Source organism: Sphaeramia orbicularis, chromosome 2 (genome assembly GCF_902148855.1).
Source record: "Sphaeramia orbicularis chromosome 2, fSphaOr1.1, whole genome shotgun sequence".
Lineage (NCBI taxonomy): Eukaryota > Metazoa > Chordata > Actinopteri > Kurtiformes > Apogonidae > Sphaeramia > Sphaeramia orbicularis.
The window spans coordinates 17167609-17184214 of NC_043958.1; the positions used below are offsets into that span (position 1 = coordinate 17167609).

Genomic DNA, 16606 nt, shown 5'->3' on the forward strand with positions numbered 1-16606 from the left:
AAATGTACTATAAATGTAAATTTGTGTATATTCATATTTTCTACAGTTTTATTTATTTTTATTCTATTTCACTCTATTCTTATGTTACTTTATAAAATGTATATTCTATTTTCTTATGTTATTTAGTTTTTGTAGTTTAATATTCGGTCTGTTTTTATTTTCTAAAGTACTGGTGTTTTATTATTACTGCACTGCCTGGAGCTGGACTTCTAATTTCATTGTACACACAATTACAATTAAGGCTACTCTATTATTAAATAAATACATTTCTATTATAAAATGAGGCGGTTTTTTTTGTCCACCAGAGGGCGCCCTTGTAAAAAAAAAAAAAAAAAAAAGATAAAATCAATCTTTCAGGTGCTAAATGAGCGTTTTTTTTTAAAGTTCATTAACTTAAAACGTCAACCAAAGAATTTATGCATTTATATCGCTGCTGTATTTTGTAATTTATCAAAATTCATGTAATATTAACTGTCATTTGTGCTATTACTTGCACCGTGGGGTTTCAGTCATGTATTGATTAGTTTAATCAATACATCATAAACACATCCCTGGTGCAGCCATATACAAATAATGAGCAGATGTGAAGTATATGTGCAAAAAACACTACTGATGAAACAGTAAAGCGCTCACCTGTATCTTGTAAAGTCCACGTGTCTGGTGTGAGTGGGCAGTTTTGTCCTTACACACCTGCCACAATGTGATACTACAGTCCACACCCACACAGGAAAGAAATCCACACCCAGTGTTCATGTGGGACTAGAATACTTTCACGTGTAAAAACACAGATGTATATTACTAGTTTTGTTTGTGTCAGATTCGTGTATTAGGTGAATTTACTACCCTCTGCTACAAAGAAACCTACTTTTTTTCTGCATAAAACTCTTAAACCACTTCAGCTCTGTTCTAAACTACCAAACCTACAATACTTTTTAGGATGTAACTGTTTAAATGTCAGTCCTTCGCCTAGAATACACAGAACAGATTTCATTGCTTTGGTAGTTTTTCTGCAGTGCAGGACTCTAATGTCACGTACTTACATTAAAAACACATTTTTAAAATCTCACAAAAAAAGACTGACGCAATGAAATCAGTGTTATTGCTAATCTCTGACATGTACAAGACAAAACATTGTATTCAAATTGGCCTTTAAAGGGTTACACTCCTGAAAATTCTTTAACATTTGGCAGTTTTGTGCAGAGCTTAAGTGGTTTAAGCAGATTTATTCCAATAATAAAAAAAGGATAATTTTATACAACTTTGTGTACATTTTTAGCTCCAGGGTGCATAGTAACTGACATTAGATTCAACAAATGGATCCGAAAAGAACCATTCTTGCAGAAATCAATGCCATATGATTTGACAGTCATAATAATAACCCAAAAAAAAGTACAAATATGGTGTGAGGGTTAAGAAGTATCTGCAACATGAACAGAACATAGCTGTGATGTTTAGAAATTACTTTTACACCTTTATTTGGGCTCCTGATACACAAATCAAGGATATGCTCATCAATACACAGTCTGCTTTAGATCTCATGATACACTGAATGGAGGAAGGTTTGGACTGATGCAATAAACCAACAGTTTTCCAACTGAACTACAGTCCTATTTACACATTATTTTAGAGCTCTGTATTTTGATAGTAACATTTACTGAGGAGCAGTTGACAAGATACAATTACGAGGCCTTTTCCACTTAAAGCCGATATATTATCTGAAATGCACTTTCAACGCAGATGGAACATTTTGTTTGTAGTTCTAAAATGTCTGCATGTTAAGTTCAGGAAGTAACAATCCACAAGATATAACTCTGATTCACCTTTGTTTTTTGTTTTTTTGTTTTGTTTTTGTCCGTCTATTAATGCACTCATTGAAAAATAAGCAGACTATGTTTCCTAAGACAGACACCCAGGTTCTGCCGTCTTCGTCAACAAACGGACGAGGTGACACATCTCCACAGATACAGGTAATAAACCCAAACAGAGGAAGATTCTTATATCAAAAAAGTTCAAGACCTGAGATTTTTAGTGGAACAAAATGTTTTTAACATATAAAAAAATGTCGACTGTCTGTAAACTGTCACAACGGCTGCGAACACTAGCTACGTCTTCCCTTTTGTGACTGAAAACATGCACGTTCAATTCATGTCAGCTTCAAATCAACATTAATATCCCATTTTACCTGCCGCATTCTCAAACCTCACAATTATTTTTGTTTCTTGCAAGCTAGTAGTACACAGCTCTATGCATATAAATTTACATTTTTGACAGCTTAACAAGAATCAGTGTGTAGACACGACTGAGAGCGATGCAGAATTCAGATAACTTAAGACAAATAAATTCATTTCTTTTCTCTATTCATCATGTAATACCTTATTCTAGACAACACTGGGGACTCCGAGGGTTACAAGTTCATTCCTTGGGCACTTAGTAAAGAGTCCAGCATGTCAAAAGTGTCTTTGTAGTCAGTGTGTTGTCCGTTGGACGTCAGCATGCCGTTGGTGCCGTCGTGGCTGTGGTGCTCCATCATCCTGCTGCCGTCGGCGTAGTGGGACCCCAGGGCCCCTTTGGAGCTCCGGCTGCTCTTGGCCGAGTGGTGGTGGTGGTTGTTGCTGTCAGAGTGAGGCCTCTTCCGAGACGAGCCGGAGGAGCTCAGTTCGTTGCAGTGGCTGCTGGGAGCTCGTAAGGACAAAGCAGAGTTGTCTATTGTCCCTCTGCCGCTCCCACTGAGGGAGTACGGGTGGGAGTGGCCGTGTTTTGAGTGGCGGTGGCTGGTGTGGTCTTTGTGCTTGTCTTTTCCACTTTGCTCCGAGCTGCCGTGACGCTCGGATGAAACTTTGATTCTCATCTTTAGCTCCTCGCTGGAGGCGGAGCCGTTCTCCGCGTACGACGGAGGCAGCCGAGCCTTTTTGGAGCTCTGCTTGTCCCTACGGCCGTCGCCTGACTGGCCGGCCTGCTGGAGCTGAGAGCGTTTCTTGTGGTGGTGCGAGGAGAGCGGTGGAGGAGAGAGGGCGTACATGTCTGTGCTGGGCTCCTCCTTTATGCCGTTCTGCGACGCCAGCTCGGCCGCGTGTTTCTCTCTGTACTTTTCCAAAGTCAAGACCTTTTGCGGCCGTGCAAAAGCTGCAGCATTTCCACTGAGCTGCTGGTGTTTACTACTGGAGCCGCCCGACGCTTTGTGTTCCTGTTTGATCAGGGAGAAGTCCGAGTGCAGCGGCGGCGGGAACTGGTCGTACGCGCAGGCCTTGGACTGGTCGCTCAGGGGCTGGTAGGAGGCGTACGAGGCTGCGATAGTGTTCAGAGAGGGCATCTCTGCAGAGTCTGACGCTGAGGTGGAGGGGAAGAACGAGTTGGTGACGCCGGGAAGGCCGTCTAAAGAGGACGTCCCCTGGAAGGCACTGTCAACTGTCGAACCGTCGCTCTTTGGCTTCTTAGCGTTTTGAAAAGCCTGAGAAGAAGAAGAGAAAAAAAACCCACATGAGATACTTGCAGCTGTCCAACACTGCCCTTCATTATTCCATTATCATTATTATTATTATTATTCATGTCCTTTACTACAGAGGTGTGGTCTCACACACTTCATCAGGTCTGTTCATCAGGTTGGAGCTGCAGCTTCAGACGTTGCTGTCACATAACGAGGGGGAACTTTCAGAACAGAACAAACCTGCTGTGTGATGGAAATATTCACCCTATTTTCATCATACTCAACCTTTAATAACAAATTTACAACTACTAGTATTCATTTTTATTTTATTGTAAATAACTTAGCAGCACTGCTGACACAGTCTGAACAAAATAAATAAATAAACATTTAAATATTTAGTAGGGGTGTAACAGTACACAAAAATTTCGGTTCAGTACGTTTTCAGTACAGGGGTCTTCGATTCAATATATTTTTGTTACAGTGAAGAAGACCAGTGAAGGGGGGGGTGCACTCTGTAACCACCTGTGGGACACAGGACATTTGTACAAAACAATGTTCAGTCATTTGTGCACTACAGGCACCCCACATGTTATGTATTTTTGAATGTTCAATGCTCATTTATGGTAAACATGGTAATTTACTTGACTGTTTTTGAACGCCTCACAGTATTCCCTGAGGTTCAGTGAACATGACCTCACAGTAACACTGCAGCAGAGGCACAATGAAGGAGAAGAGGAGCAGGTTCACTGGATTTTGCCAACTTGACTTAAAAAAATCAAACCCTTTTTGCTATAAAGGAACCCGTGGACTCTTCTGTGTCACAACGATGCAACATACCGAAAACCGAAAGTGAAACAACATGATTTGAATGTCCGACCCGGCTTCTGTGCCTCTGTTATACTCTCGTTTGTCACGTTTTTGTGCAGCAGCAGCAGCAGCAGCAGCAGCACTGAGAATTCACCGTTGCTGAATGTGTAAAGAGGAAACGAGAGCAACATTACACCCCTAATATTCAGGTAACACTGGGAAACCCCGTGATTGGATATTGTTGGCCTCATCGCATAATTGCCTGAATCATATTTTTGGCCAAATGGTGATATCTGCATAAAATGAATCAGCAGCGTTAGGAGAGTAATGCAACATAAATATCACAATTTGGCCAAAAATAGGACTGAGGCAATAACGCTATGAGGTTAATGATATTTATCTTAATTCATCACCGTATGACTAAGGCAAAACAAACCAAGACGCTTCAAATGACCCGTCGAACAGTCACGTTCAGTTAATGTTTCCCCCACTACAGCAAAGAAAACCAATATCTGGACTGCAGCTACATTTTGTAAATGGCAAGTTTTGACAAAAACACACTTTCTTTTGTGGGTGTTTAGTCATTTCAATACTATGGTTTGTTTTTCCATGTGCAAAATGGTCCACCCAAACTTCTCCGTTGACACTATTTCTCAGAAAGCTTTGTTGCCACACCCTGAACCATGCAAGACACGAGGGATTTGTTTAAAGCCACTCCGTATCTCAGATTTGTCCCAAAACTGGCACAGCGCTACAAGTGTCAACATCTATCCCGACTCTGCAGATGATCATTTATTCATAGCATTAGACACATGACTGATGACGTACCCTCCAGTTTCGTATCCTCTTCAGCCTGCTGGGCGTTTTCTCCAAGATCTGAAGAAACTCATGTGTGAGGTCTGAAAACCAGAGTCATAATTAGAGACAGTCTCCCATGATGAAGGCTCACTTCTGATGTTGGATGTCTGGCATGGCTTTGTTTATTTATTCAGATTTAAACCACAAGACTTGAGATGACGAGGCAGTAAAATGACGACGACAGTAACAGCTGTTCTCGTCTCACACTTAAAACATGTTGATATGGTCTTTGCTCTGTGCGTGAAATCCAGGTCTAATGACTGAAATCAAACAAATAATCCTCACCATCCAGCAGCTGTAACGTTACAGTGCGGTCCACGTACTCCCACCAGTGTTTGCCATCTGTGGACACAGGGATTTCCCAGTTGGACCACTTACAGGCCAGGTGGATGCAGACACATGCCACGACCGTGGGCCTGTACTGCAGGCAGAACGTGGTGAGGTGCAAGCTGTGAGACAACACGAGATACAAAGAAAGAAAATATAAACTTTAGCTGAAGGGCTTTTTCCACAGACGACACATTATAACACTTACAGCAACAGCTTCATACACACTTGCTCAAAAGCAAAACTTGACAGATGCCAATCAACTGTACTTTAATACCACATCCACACACCCTTACCTTGAACAACTGGAACATCTAAAAGTATTTTTGTTTAAAAAAAAAAAAAAAAAAATGTCCTATATGTTTGAGACGGATCAAACACACAGCTTCAAAAGACATTAAGATTATCTTGATTTTTATGTCATAATATACTGTATTTTAAGATTACTATTAAAAAGGAGAGGGGAGATTAGGAAACAGTGTTTCTCAATCTCTTCAATGAGCAGCAGGACTCCTTTGGAATCTCTGCTCATCAAATCAGCAAATTTCAGTCCAAGTTTACACAGTGCATGTGTAAGTTGGTGTAAAATTAGTGATCGCACCTCATTCCAAAACTGAACCTAGATCAGGTTTGGGAACTTCAATAAGACTGAGAAACACTGATGCTGGTGGCCAAATTACATAATTTAGAGAAAGTTCATGAAGTTATTTCCCCTGCACCTGAATCCCAAACTACACTGCAAACGGCAATACATGACAGGAAAACCCAACACTGATGCTAGTATGTATTTCAGTTGGGTTTGACAACCTTAACAGATTTAAACTATCTGTTTTTTTCAGACTGAGGGTGATGGAGATTTAGAGAACAGCTGACACCTAACGCAGATACCATGCAGTGTCTTTTTGCATGTGTTAAAATGCAAACTACAATTATAAGAAATTATACAAAACTGATTAACTTCCGCATGTACCATGATTGTTTGTTTTGGAAATACTGGTTAGACCAGGGGTGGGCAATCCTGGTCCTCGAGGGCCGGTATCCTGCATGTTTTAGATGTTTCCCTCTTTCAACACACCTGGTTCACATGATAAGCCTATCATCAAGCTCTGCAGAAGCCTGATAATGACCTTCAGGTGTGCTGGAAGAGGGAAACATCTAAAACATGCACGATACCGGCCCTCGAGGACCAGGACTGCCCACCCCTGGGTTAGACCTTCTGTGATTGTATGTCCTTTGATAAAACTGTCGATTAATCTAATCTGAATTATTACACAAGATTGTTTTTCCTTCATATACATGTGTACACTTACTGAGAACATGAGGATTTTGTTGTCAATAACTTCAATACAGCTTTCCTGTCTAAATTTGTGAAATTATTTTATGTGTATTTGTGTAAAATGGACTACTGCCAATCGGCACAAACCTAAATTACCTGAACATCTTTCTGTGTGCGTTAACACAAGTTTGTGTGATGACAATCTTATCAACCATCATCAGAACAAAAGCGGAAGAGCTGAATATCAAATTAGCATTTTCTATGAAAACCAATACGATTAACACCTGAAATGCCACACGCGCAAAAAAAGCTCAATAAAAATAAGCACAAAAATATGTCTATATTTCACTTAAAGTGCAATTTCTGTTAAGTGTGCACTCCCTTTTTATCTATTTAGTGGAAAAAAAAACACCTCAAACTACCACAGAACATGCGTTCAGTTTGCAGTATAGTTTGGTGTTTCATTGTTAGCTCTCTCTGGTTGAAAAAAATGCAAAAAAAGAAAAAAAAAGGAAAAAAAAAGAAAATTAAAAAAGTGTAAACTATACTTACCAAAACACTCTAAATGTTTAAGAATCTTTAGTGGCAATCTATATTCAGGCTACCAATTGTGTTTTCTTAGACATATGCACTCTGTACCAAACAACCTTGAGAGGTAAACAGCACCACTACACTCCACATTGTGCATTCAACCCCTATGTGCCAACACGGAGCCCTTGTACAATACACCGCACACAGCAGCCCGGCCGGTACTTCCCACATGGGGGTTCCCAGGCTCGAGGCACTGACAGGGCGTTGGACACAGGAAGGGGGACCCTGCAGAGCAGGAAGCCATAGTGTGCCATTACAGTGCAATAATGGGAACAGGATAATAACCTGTTGGTAGCCATGAAATAGGAAGTCTGTGCCAAATCCTTGCTTGCTGTAAAAGAAGAAAAATATCAAATTAGAAAAAGGAAAAATGCATTCAAACAGATGTACACATGACAGTGGGCCTGTCCTAGGAGAAAGAAATCATCTTAAAAATATTAAAGGAATAAAAGAAGCAGGATTAGACTTTTACTCTAAAAAGACTGAAAATGTTTGCATTTTGGAAAACATAAAAATTGAAAAACCACTGTACCTCGCACTAGCTGGGAACATCTCACAACATCAGTGTGTGGATGATCAACTGTTATTTCAAAACCTGCAATCGAGATAAAAATCAATTAATAGATTCTGAGAAGCTGATCAATGACAGACCCAAAAGAAACTGGTATTGTTGTCTGGTTAGATGAAAAACAAAAAAACACAAAACAAAAAAAACAAGAACCCACGGTTTCATATTTGGAAATCCAAATTTAGCATATCCACTGTCAACATGCACATGTGGTGTTTGTGTGCTTTGATTCTTGGTGAGTAAATATGTCAGACCGAAGCTTTACGACCACTCACCCAGCGTCTGTAGCACTATTGTTTCCAGTGCTACAAGCTCTTGTGCCTGCTGTTGGAATGCCTGAAAAAAGAAAAATCAACAAAAATTTAAGTGTGCTGTTTCCTCTCATAGAATGTTTTATCAACATTCCCATAAAACAAAGGGTCTTAAGGGCTGATCACAGCACAGCACAAGTAAGAAACACAAAGCATTATTTCTGCTCTTCATCTACAAACTTATACATGAAAAAAGCAGTATACTGAAATATATTCCAGTATATTAGTATTACTATTAGTATTTTTCATTGTCTCGCCATTAAACATACGTGGACGGCTGAACTACTAGAGCAAATGCTTCGTTTTGAAAAATTTGATTTGATTACACTTAAGCGAACAGGTGGTGGGTGAGCGCTATGCCTGAATAGCCTAACCACTGTCCTGAGTCAGTGCACAGTTAATACAGCGCACAGAGGATACACAGTGTGCAGGGGGAAGTGTAAGTGTTTGCTGACCCCATCTGCCCTGAACAACTAGTTAAGTAATGGACGAAAGGGGGGGAGATAAGAGACAAACACGACGACAGGATATCTTGGCTGTATTATGTAATTTCAAGTAAATTATTTGATCTGGGCTTCAACATTTTGACAGTGGAACTGAACGTAATGTTACAAAGAAAGCCACTCTGCTATGGGATCATGAGTGCATGTCAATACTAATACTAATATTGAAGTGATCCAAAATTTACTTTAACATACATATACATACATAACATTTAACATACACCCCCACCAAGTATTGATCTGCTGTGCAAATGACCTTCTGACTAAAGGTGCACTACAACTTTCTGATCTTTGTCACTTTACAGATGTCTGATGTCTATGCCTGCTACAAATTACAGTGTCACCAATGATAAACTATTTCACTGATATTATGATTATTATTGGAAGATATCACGTTTACCAAAATGGGATGAAGAGATGGGAAAGACCATGATATCAATGGTAAAATGTGCAGTTTTCCACTAGAAAGCATGCATTTCAGTTGCATTGGAAAACATTTAGTGTACGTTACAAGGTAACAAAACTGAAACCAACCATGCTTTACTTACATTGCTCTTAGTGTCTAAGGCGGGCTCTTGGGGGTTAATGCAGGCATGTGCTATTTTAATAACATGTTCCAGCTTCCTGGGCTGCTCCTCTACTTTTGCTGCCAGGAACAACGTCGTCTGGGAAATGATCTAAAGAGAAAACACTCAGTCAGACTTCACAGTCAGCAACACAGTAATTACTCACGGAGCCAGGACTGGTGTCATACTTACATTTCTATGGAACTTGGTGAAGGAGTGGATCATATAAAACCTATGCATATATACAATAGCAGTGTTGATTATTAATTGGGAGCTGTTTGGTCAGTTAAGGAAAATATATTAATGACACAGGGCAAAAATAAGGGGATTTCGACATGTTAAGCTATGCAAAAACCATGGCACGTTTAAGCTAGCGCTACGCAGACTGCTAGCAAAACGTGTGCATGTAAGATAAAACCAGTCAGACATTATCTTCAACGTCTCCAGCAACAATATAAATATATGTATACATATTTCTAGGTCGACTAGATAAAGGCTGAAAATGACACAGTGTTAGTTTTCCATATTCACTGTAACCGGCATGATTGGACACACGGCTAACAATAGAGTCGGCAGTCTAATGAGACAAAACAAAAGCTAAGATAGCTACCAGGCCTAAAACGCCGCTAGTTAAATAAAACACGATGTTATCACATTTTACTCATCCACAGTCATATCCAAAGGGACAGAAAAACAGTTTAATTGGAAATATGTGTTTTATGCAATTTTGACGAAAACGAGCCCTGCCAGCCCGGCCCTTGTGTAAGCTAATGCTAACTGGAGCTAACCCGTCTGTCGGCCGGCCACTCTTGTTTTTCAGAAAGGATACACGTTGAGTCTCTGGCCTATATCTTGGATTAAATTGGCGGCCTGCTGCCGGTAAGACAGCTCTCTGTCGGCCTCTATTCCGCAGCGTCGAGACGGCGTGTTTTCGAGCTGTTCCCGGGTGAAGAGCCATTTCGTAGAGGGTCCCCGGTGCACCGCCATTACGCTCCCACAGCCAAGCCCGACGGTGCTAGCATCGGGAGGGAGTGGGGCGACGGGGGCACCGGAAGGACGAAACCAGCAGCCGAGGAGCGGGCGGGTGTTCTGCGCACGCTCACTCTGCGAACAGCGCCTCAAGTGGTCGGAGGACAAAGGAACGTTATGACTGAGAAACAACAGCTGCAGCTTCTCAGTGAAGAGATGACAAGAAAAAAGAAGAGTTTCTGTGAGTGCAGAACTGAAACTTTAATCTGTGACAGTGTCAACATCTATCTAATATAATGGAAGAGCTATTATGTTGTACCATTTATCACTTACACCATGGTGTTTCATCATGACACGTCTGGAAAAGGCTGAATGTGACGTATTAAAGACTCTTAACGGTACACTACTAGTACAGAACTGCAACTATAACTTTGTGTTATAATAATCAAAACCATCACAATTATTATTTAGGGAAGTTTTACAGACATAGCTGGCTTTTATAACATTTTAAACCAGGTCAGGAAATGAAATATGACATAAAAATGTCACCTAGTTACTATTTATTCACAACATAATCTAAAAACCTAAATTCAGACAGGCCCCATGCAGGTGCACTAACTGGAACAGCCAGCCTGTATACACCTCGGCACGTACATTAATTAATTTATTTATTTATTTATTTGTGCCATTTGACATTAAATAGATTTAAATCAAGAATCTGTTTACTTAATTAGTGTCTTATTAAGTGTAATAATAACTTTTAAGTTATTTTCATCAGTTGTCATATTATTTTTTGTGTATTTTTGTATAATTGCTTTTCATTTTTAAAAAATTTGCTATGATTTTCTAACCATTCTAGAGCCTCTTAATTATGCCAGATTTACAGTATTACCTCTTTTACCTTCCTGTGTGATTATCGTAGTGTGTTTCATCCAACATGCATCTATTTGTGTCATTTCTTGTGTTACATCAGTGTCTGTGAATGTAGTTAATTTCAACACAACGATCAAAGCTTGGAATGTGCCCTATTATATACAGTACTCTTTACCATTAAACCCTAATGTTCACAGTAACTTGGACTTTTCTCTTGTTTGCCCACTGAGTTTTTATACGCTTCAACTTTAGTCTTACCTTTAAGGAAACTTCTTTGAAAACATCATACTTGTCTCATCACATTTTCTGAATATGGCTCCAGATTTTCAAAGTAAAAAACTTCCATTAAGATGAAGAAGCAGCAAAAAGCATTGACACTGACATTCAAGCATAGTTTTTCCAATTCTCTATCATTTTCTCATCATAGGGGCCCAAATGTGATATAGTCAGTTAAGTAAATAAATGCATTCATGAAGCACCATTGCCTGAGCCAGTGCTGAGATGTTTTTCATGACTCTACCATGGAAGGAACCTAACTTGCCTGTGGTATAATAACTACAAGTTCAGAAGTTTTGCAGCTGTTTTCGGGAGCCAGGTATCAGCTGAAGAAGTCTGAACTCAGGTTTTATTCATGTTATTAAATGGGTTATGAACTTGTACAAACCTGAGAAAAGGCTGACCAGTTACAGACAACTTACAGTGAGTTTTAGACAGTGAGATATAAAGTTCAACATCTAAAGTGTATACTTAATATCCAACTGAAAACATCACAAAATCAAGGCCATGTTGTCTCTGGTCCAGTGGTTCAGATAGAGTATTAGGGACATGGGTTCATGTCATCATTCATCTAGTAACATCCTTTTGACATCATCATTCAAGTTAAAATGCTTTGTCCACCATCAAAAGCTTTAAAATGACCAATAATGACTGTGCTACTTAAACTGTTTTGAAGTCCACCACACAAAGCAGAGACCTAAACCCTTAAAAATGAGCTCAATGTTCCACCAAAGGCAATTTAGGGACCTTGGTTCAAATCTCATGCTACTCAAAACCCACCATTTTAAGATTAGACATAAAATCCCTTCCAGCTGCAGAGGAGCTCTGTTGGTTTAGCGGTGAATCACTTGTGCCTGTAAGTCATCCCTAAAACAAACCTGGTGGGCAATACTGGTAATACCCTTTACATGAGTAACTGGTTATCTCAGAGAAAATGTAACTGATTTGTATTATATATTTGATCAATTAAATGTAATAGTCACATTAGTAATGCGACTTATGTGATCACATAAGATCACATTGTTTTCTAGATTCCAAGCATTTCTAACTTTTTTTTTTAACACTTAAGTTTTTATTGAAATTTTATAAACGCATAATTAGCAAAAACAACAAAACAGCAAACAAACAAACCTTGCTTGGGTACGCTACATGATATTACATTCTCATTATTCAGTCCTTCCACCATTTCGAGTTCTGTAATCAGTCCATTTATTCCATTTTTGTCCATTTGTGCTTGTTGTAGTTGCAATTTTTGAGTTATTTTTTCCGTTGTTTACATTCCTTCAATAATTGTAATCCATTGGTCCTTTGTTGGTGGTTCGCTTTTTTGTAAGCCACTAAAAGTACCTTAATCAAGTATATGTCGTTTTCCACTACATTTCCATCAGACAAGTTACACAAATACATCAGGCATTTCTAACTTTACAGAGGTCCTGTGTGAGGCTTGAATTCAGCTTCTTAAATCCTCACTGACACATTCTTCCACAAAGAGACACTAGACTAGAGATGAGGAAACGGGTATTTTAGATTTTGGTAAGTTTTAGGTCCAAAATTTGAGTGATGGCCTTTAAAACATTTTGACTTGAACTTGGGTCTGTAGACATCTTCACAAAAATTTTGCCATTGTGAGACACTCATTTGGCTGGTTATTTAACATACTGATCAGTGGGTGCTTGACTTTTTTTTGTTTAAGTGTTCTTGTTGTTTCCACTCCTCAGAAAATGAACAGAATTTACTTTGGCTTTGCACACAAAATCCAGTGCTATAGTTTAAATTGATGGTAGGGTTAGGGTTAGGTGTAGCGTCAATCTGCTATCTGTATACATTTTAATGGTATTGTACTATGCATTTAATTTTGTAATTCTGTATACATCTATGTTTTTCATTTCTATTTATTCATGCATTTACTTTTTCCTCTTTGTAAACCTTGATAGATGACATGCAGGGTAGGTGGGTTGGGACTATTGTATGCCTATGTTCACTTTGTATCTATATACTGTGATTCTAACATTCAAAATTTCAATAAATATATGTAAAAAAAAAAAAAAAAAAAAAAGAAAGAAAGAAAAAAAGAAAGAAAGGAAACCGTTTATACAGGAAAATTAATGAAGAAATAAATAAATCACACAAAATGGCAAAAAGAGCAACCTATTATAATGAAAACTAAATAAATACATACATAAATAAAAGTTACAAGAGTGTTTCTATCATGCTAAAAAGCTTTTACTTGGATAAACTTACAATGAAATATTATCAACCTACAGACCCAAAACATAATATTAATATTTTGATTAGTGCATGTAACATTTCCTAAATCTCAGTAAAAGGTGTCGTAAAAAACTTAACATGACACTGATTAACACCGGAAGAATAAATTATCTCCCATGCAGTGTCTGTCTGAGGTGTGTCACAACAACAAAGGCTTATACGTGAATTCTTATATAATCTCTATTTTCATCATCAATAGTAAGGTTGTGGAAACTGAACTTGAACGTGGACTAGATATGCAGTAATCCTTTTCTACCACTAGGTGGAAGCCGAGACCGATGACTAACGTGCTTTATTTACCTGCTGCTTTCTGCCACAACGCAGACTGGAATTAACTATTTTATACTGAACTTACTGTAAAACAGGCAGGTGTTGAACAAGTTTACCACATAATAAACTTGATACTGGGAAATCCTTCAACCTGAACATAGATATATCTGATGAAAAGCAGCAGAAGTGTGTAAATATCAGGTTCCATCATTTACACTGAGAAACATGAAGGTGTTATTTAATCTAAACTAAAGTAGTCTTTTGTGCACCTTAGTTGTCTTAGTGGTTTATAGACTTATATGGTATTATGTCCAGATGCTGATCAGATGTGTCTCTGGTATCTTAGCAACCCATTAGACCAGGAACCACACCTTTATGCACAAAAAGGTGCACAGGTTATATGAGAACAGTGCAATTTAAGATCACGCATTTGGCACTTTTCAAGGATCACATTTCCAGTGAAATACGTGAAAAAACGCACGTCACCGTCATCAAACAGACAGAGTGACCCCTGCAGAAGCATCACTGAGCTGTGACAGGAGTGGAGTCCCATCGACGGGTCCGCCTGACTCTGCTCCTGGTCGTGACAGGTGACAGATGAGCGGGACCAGCCCGTGTGCGCGTCCAATCCACATGGGACAGCTCTGACGCGGAGCGCGCGGCGCATCATCCGCAGCCGCTCCGTCCGACTCCGGAGATGGCGTGAGTGGGTCCCATGAGCCTCTGCGCGGTCAGTAATTAGAGTCCAGGTGTTGATGTTTCCACGACGTCGCGAATTGAAGCCTGGTTGTAATGTTTTTTCTGCTGCTTTTCCAGATTGTGCGCAACGTCTCTGGTGAAGTTTGACAGTAAAGGCAGATACCACTTCCTGTCACAGACTTCAAAATAAGATGCAATTTTATTTATTTATTTATTTTCTTTAGGTTAATGTAATTTTAGTTTATTTTATGCAAAAAAAAAAAAAAGGGAAAAAAAATCTCATCATCAAAGTAGCGACGTGTCAGGATGTAGCAGGAAACCAAAAAAGGCTTAGGTTATATGAAAATCACACACACGAAAAGAAAAAGTTACATGGGAAACATATCAGTTTCACGGTTAAAAGGAAAAAACACGTCAAATTTATTGGGAAATTACAGTTAACACATCCAGAACAGCAGAAATATAGAAGCAAATCTGCGCGCAAAACCCTAACCCCTCCCCTCAATAAAGTTTATTATTGTTCTAAACCGACTGTCTTTCTAAGTTTTATTTAGTTAATTTCCCCCATTTTCTTTGAATATTAAAGGTGTTCGTTTTGATTTCCAAACTTTAACTACAGCATTTGGAAAAGACATTTCCTCTAATCGCCTTCATATCAGTCATAACGCAGATCTGAATCATGTAATAGAATATCACGAGATGTACAGTGATTGTATTATGATCAAAACGTAGTGACATGACAGATCCGCATCACATAGGCCTATTTATTACCATCATTTGGCTGATATTGCAGGAATGAAGAGCAAAAAACACCTGGGATATTTAGAGACTTTTAGAGAATTATAACGGGTTAATAATGCATTGCGCAAAAGAAAAAAAAAAAAAAAGACGCACAAATGTACAGGCTTATGCTGCACAAAAAATGACCAAAGTGCTGATTTTTCTTTCCACAAATGCGTTTGTTTTGAAGTCCATGTCTTTTAATTTCCGGTTTTCTTTTGCCTTACAGTGTGCAATTTGGCGCAACTGGACCCGCAGCACTGCAAGGAGTCTCCCTCCCTCCCTCCCTCTCCGTCTCCGGGTCTCTCCCTGCTGAAAGCTCGCACTTCTCGCCCAGGTGTGACATTTTTGGAGTGCCTCACTGGAACCTGCAACCGGCCGAGAAGATGACGGACTCCGTACCGCCAGACCCCTCCACTGCCGTCCCGGAGCCGGCAGTAGTGGACCCCACGGCGGCGGTGAACGGCCAGTGCGAACAGGCGGAAACCCAGCAGCAGCAGCAGCAGCAGCAGCAGGAGCCAAGCACAGAAAGTCAGGGAGAGGGCTTCAAGATGGACCAGGAGATGAAGATCACAGACAGCATAGAGGACCGAGGTAGGCGCTGGGAAATGGATGCAAAGTTGAAAGATGGGGCAGTTTTATTCACCGGACGCCCCGTGGTCAGGGCGCACACCGCGGTGCGTAATGCCAGGGGAAGTGGCATTAGATACTGGCCCAGTGCAGACTGTGGGCTGCCCTGAACACCAGTGGAAATCTGTTTACAGCCACATACAGACAGACAAGCTGTGTAACACTTTTCCAGAGGTTAAAGAGGATATAGGATTTATTAAATAGTAAATATTTACAGCAATTACTCACGTTAACGCGCAAACAATTGGATCCTGCTGGTTACCGAAAACATTCCTGTGTTTCTGTTGTTATGAATATGAATAATTCAGCAGACTGCCTTGGGGAAAGTGCGCAAGTGGACTCAGCTACTGTAAAACGACAGCTGCTTCATATCTCACACACACAGGAGCGTGTATTTATCTGCCTTTGTAGCCTATAGAACTCAGTACACATGATGTATGAAACCAGAGTTTGTTCAGTAAGTATTTTTGATGAAGTGACTTTTTTTTTTTTTTTTTTGCAGCACCTGCATTTAGAACTCCACACAAGGAGAATTCTGCAGCTTTAGCAAAAAGAAAAAAGAAAGCAAGCTCTTATGTTTATAATAAAGGGTGATGCAACTCATACTTTT

The 16606-nt window shown here is 39.6% G+C and overlaps 2 protein-coding genes across 2 annotated transcripts in view; one reads left to right on the plus strand and one right to left on the minus strand.

Moving 5' to 3' along the window:
- Window positions 1-1450: 1450 nt before the first annotated feature.
- Window positions 1451-10291, minus strand: ccnt2b (cyclin T2b). Its single transcript, XM_030156511.1, has 9 exons — window positions 10061-10291; window positions 9424-9505; window positions 9214-9342; window positions 8127-8187; window positions 7816-7878; window positions 7569-7614; window positions 5375-5538; window positions 5060-5130; window positions 1451-3448 (listed from the first exon to the last, which is right to left on the minus strand). Exons 1-9 carry the CDS (start codon window positions 10216-10218, stop codon window positions 2405-2407), a joined length of 1818 nt encoding a protein of 605 aa, XP_030012371.1. The 5' UTR covers window positions 10219-10291; the 3' UTR covers window positions 1451-2404.
- A 4286-nt stretch (window positions 10292-14577) lies between these two features.
- LOC115434767 (transmembrane protein 163-like) overlaps window positions 14578-16606 on the plus strand; it is a 44012-nt gene continuing 41983 nt past the window's right edge. Inside the window, 3 exon segments of the mRNA XM_030156901.1 lie at window positions 14578-14593; window positions 15596-15735; window positions 15738-15960. Coding sequence (XP_030012761.1) covers window position 14593; window positions 15596-15735; window positions 15738-15960 — 364 coding nt within the window. The 5' untranslated portion in view covers window positions 14578-14592.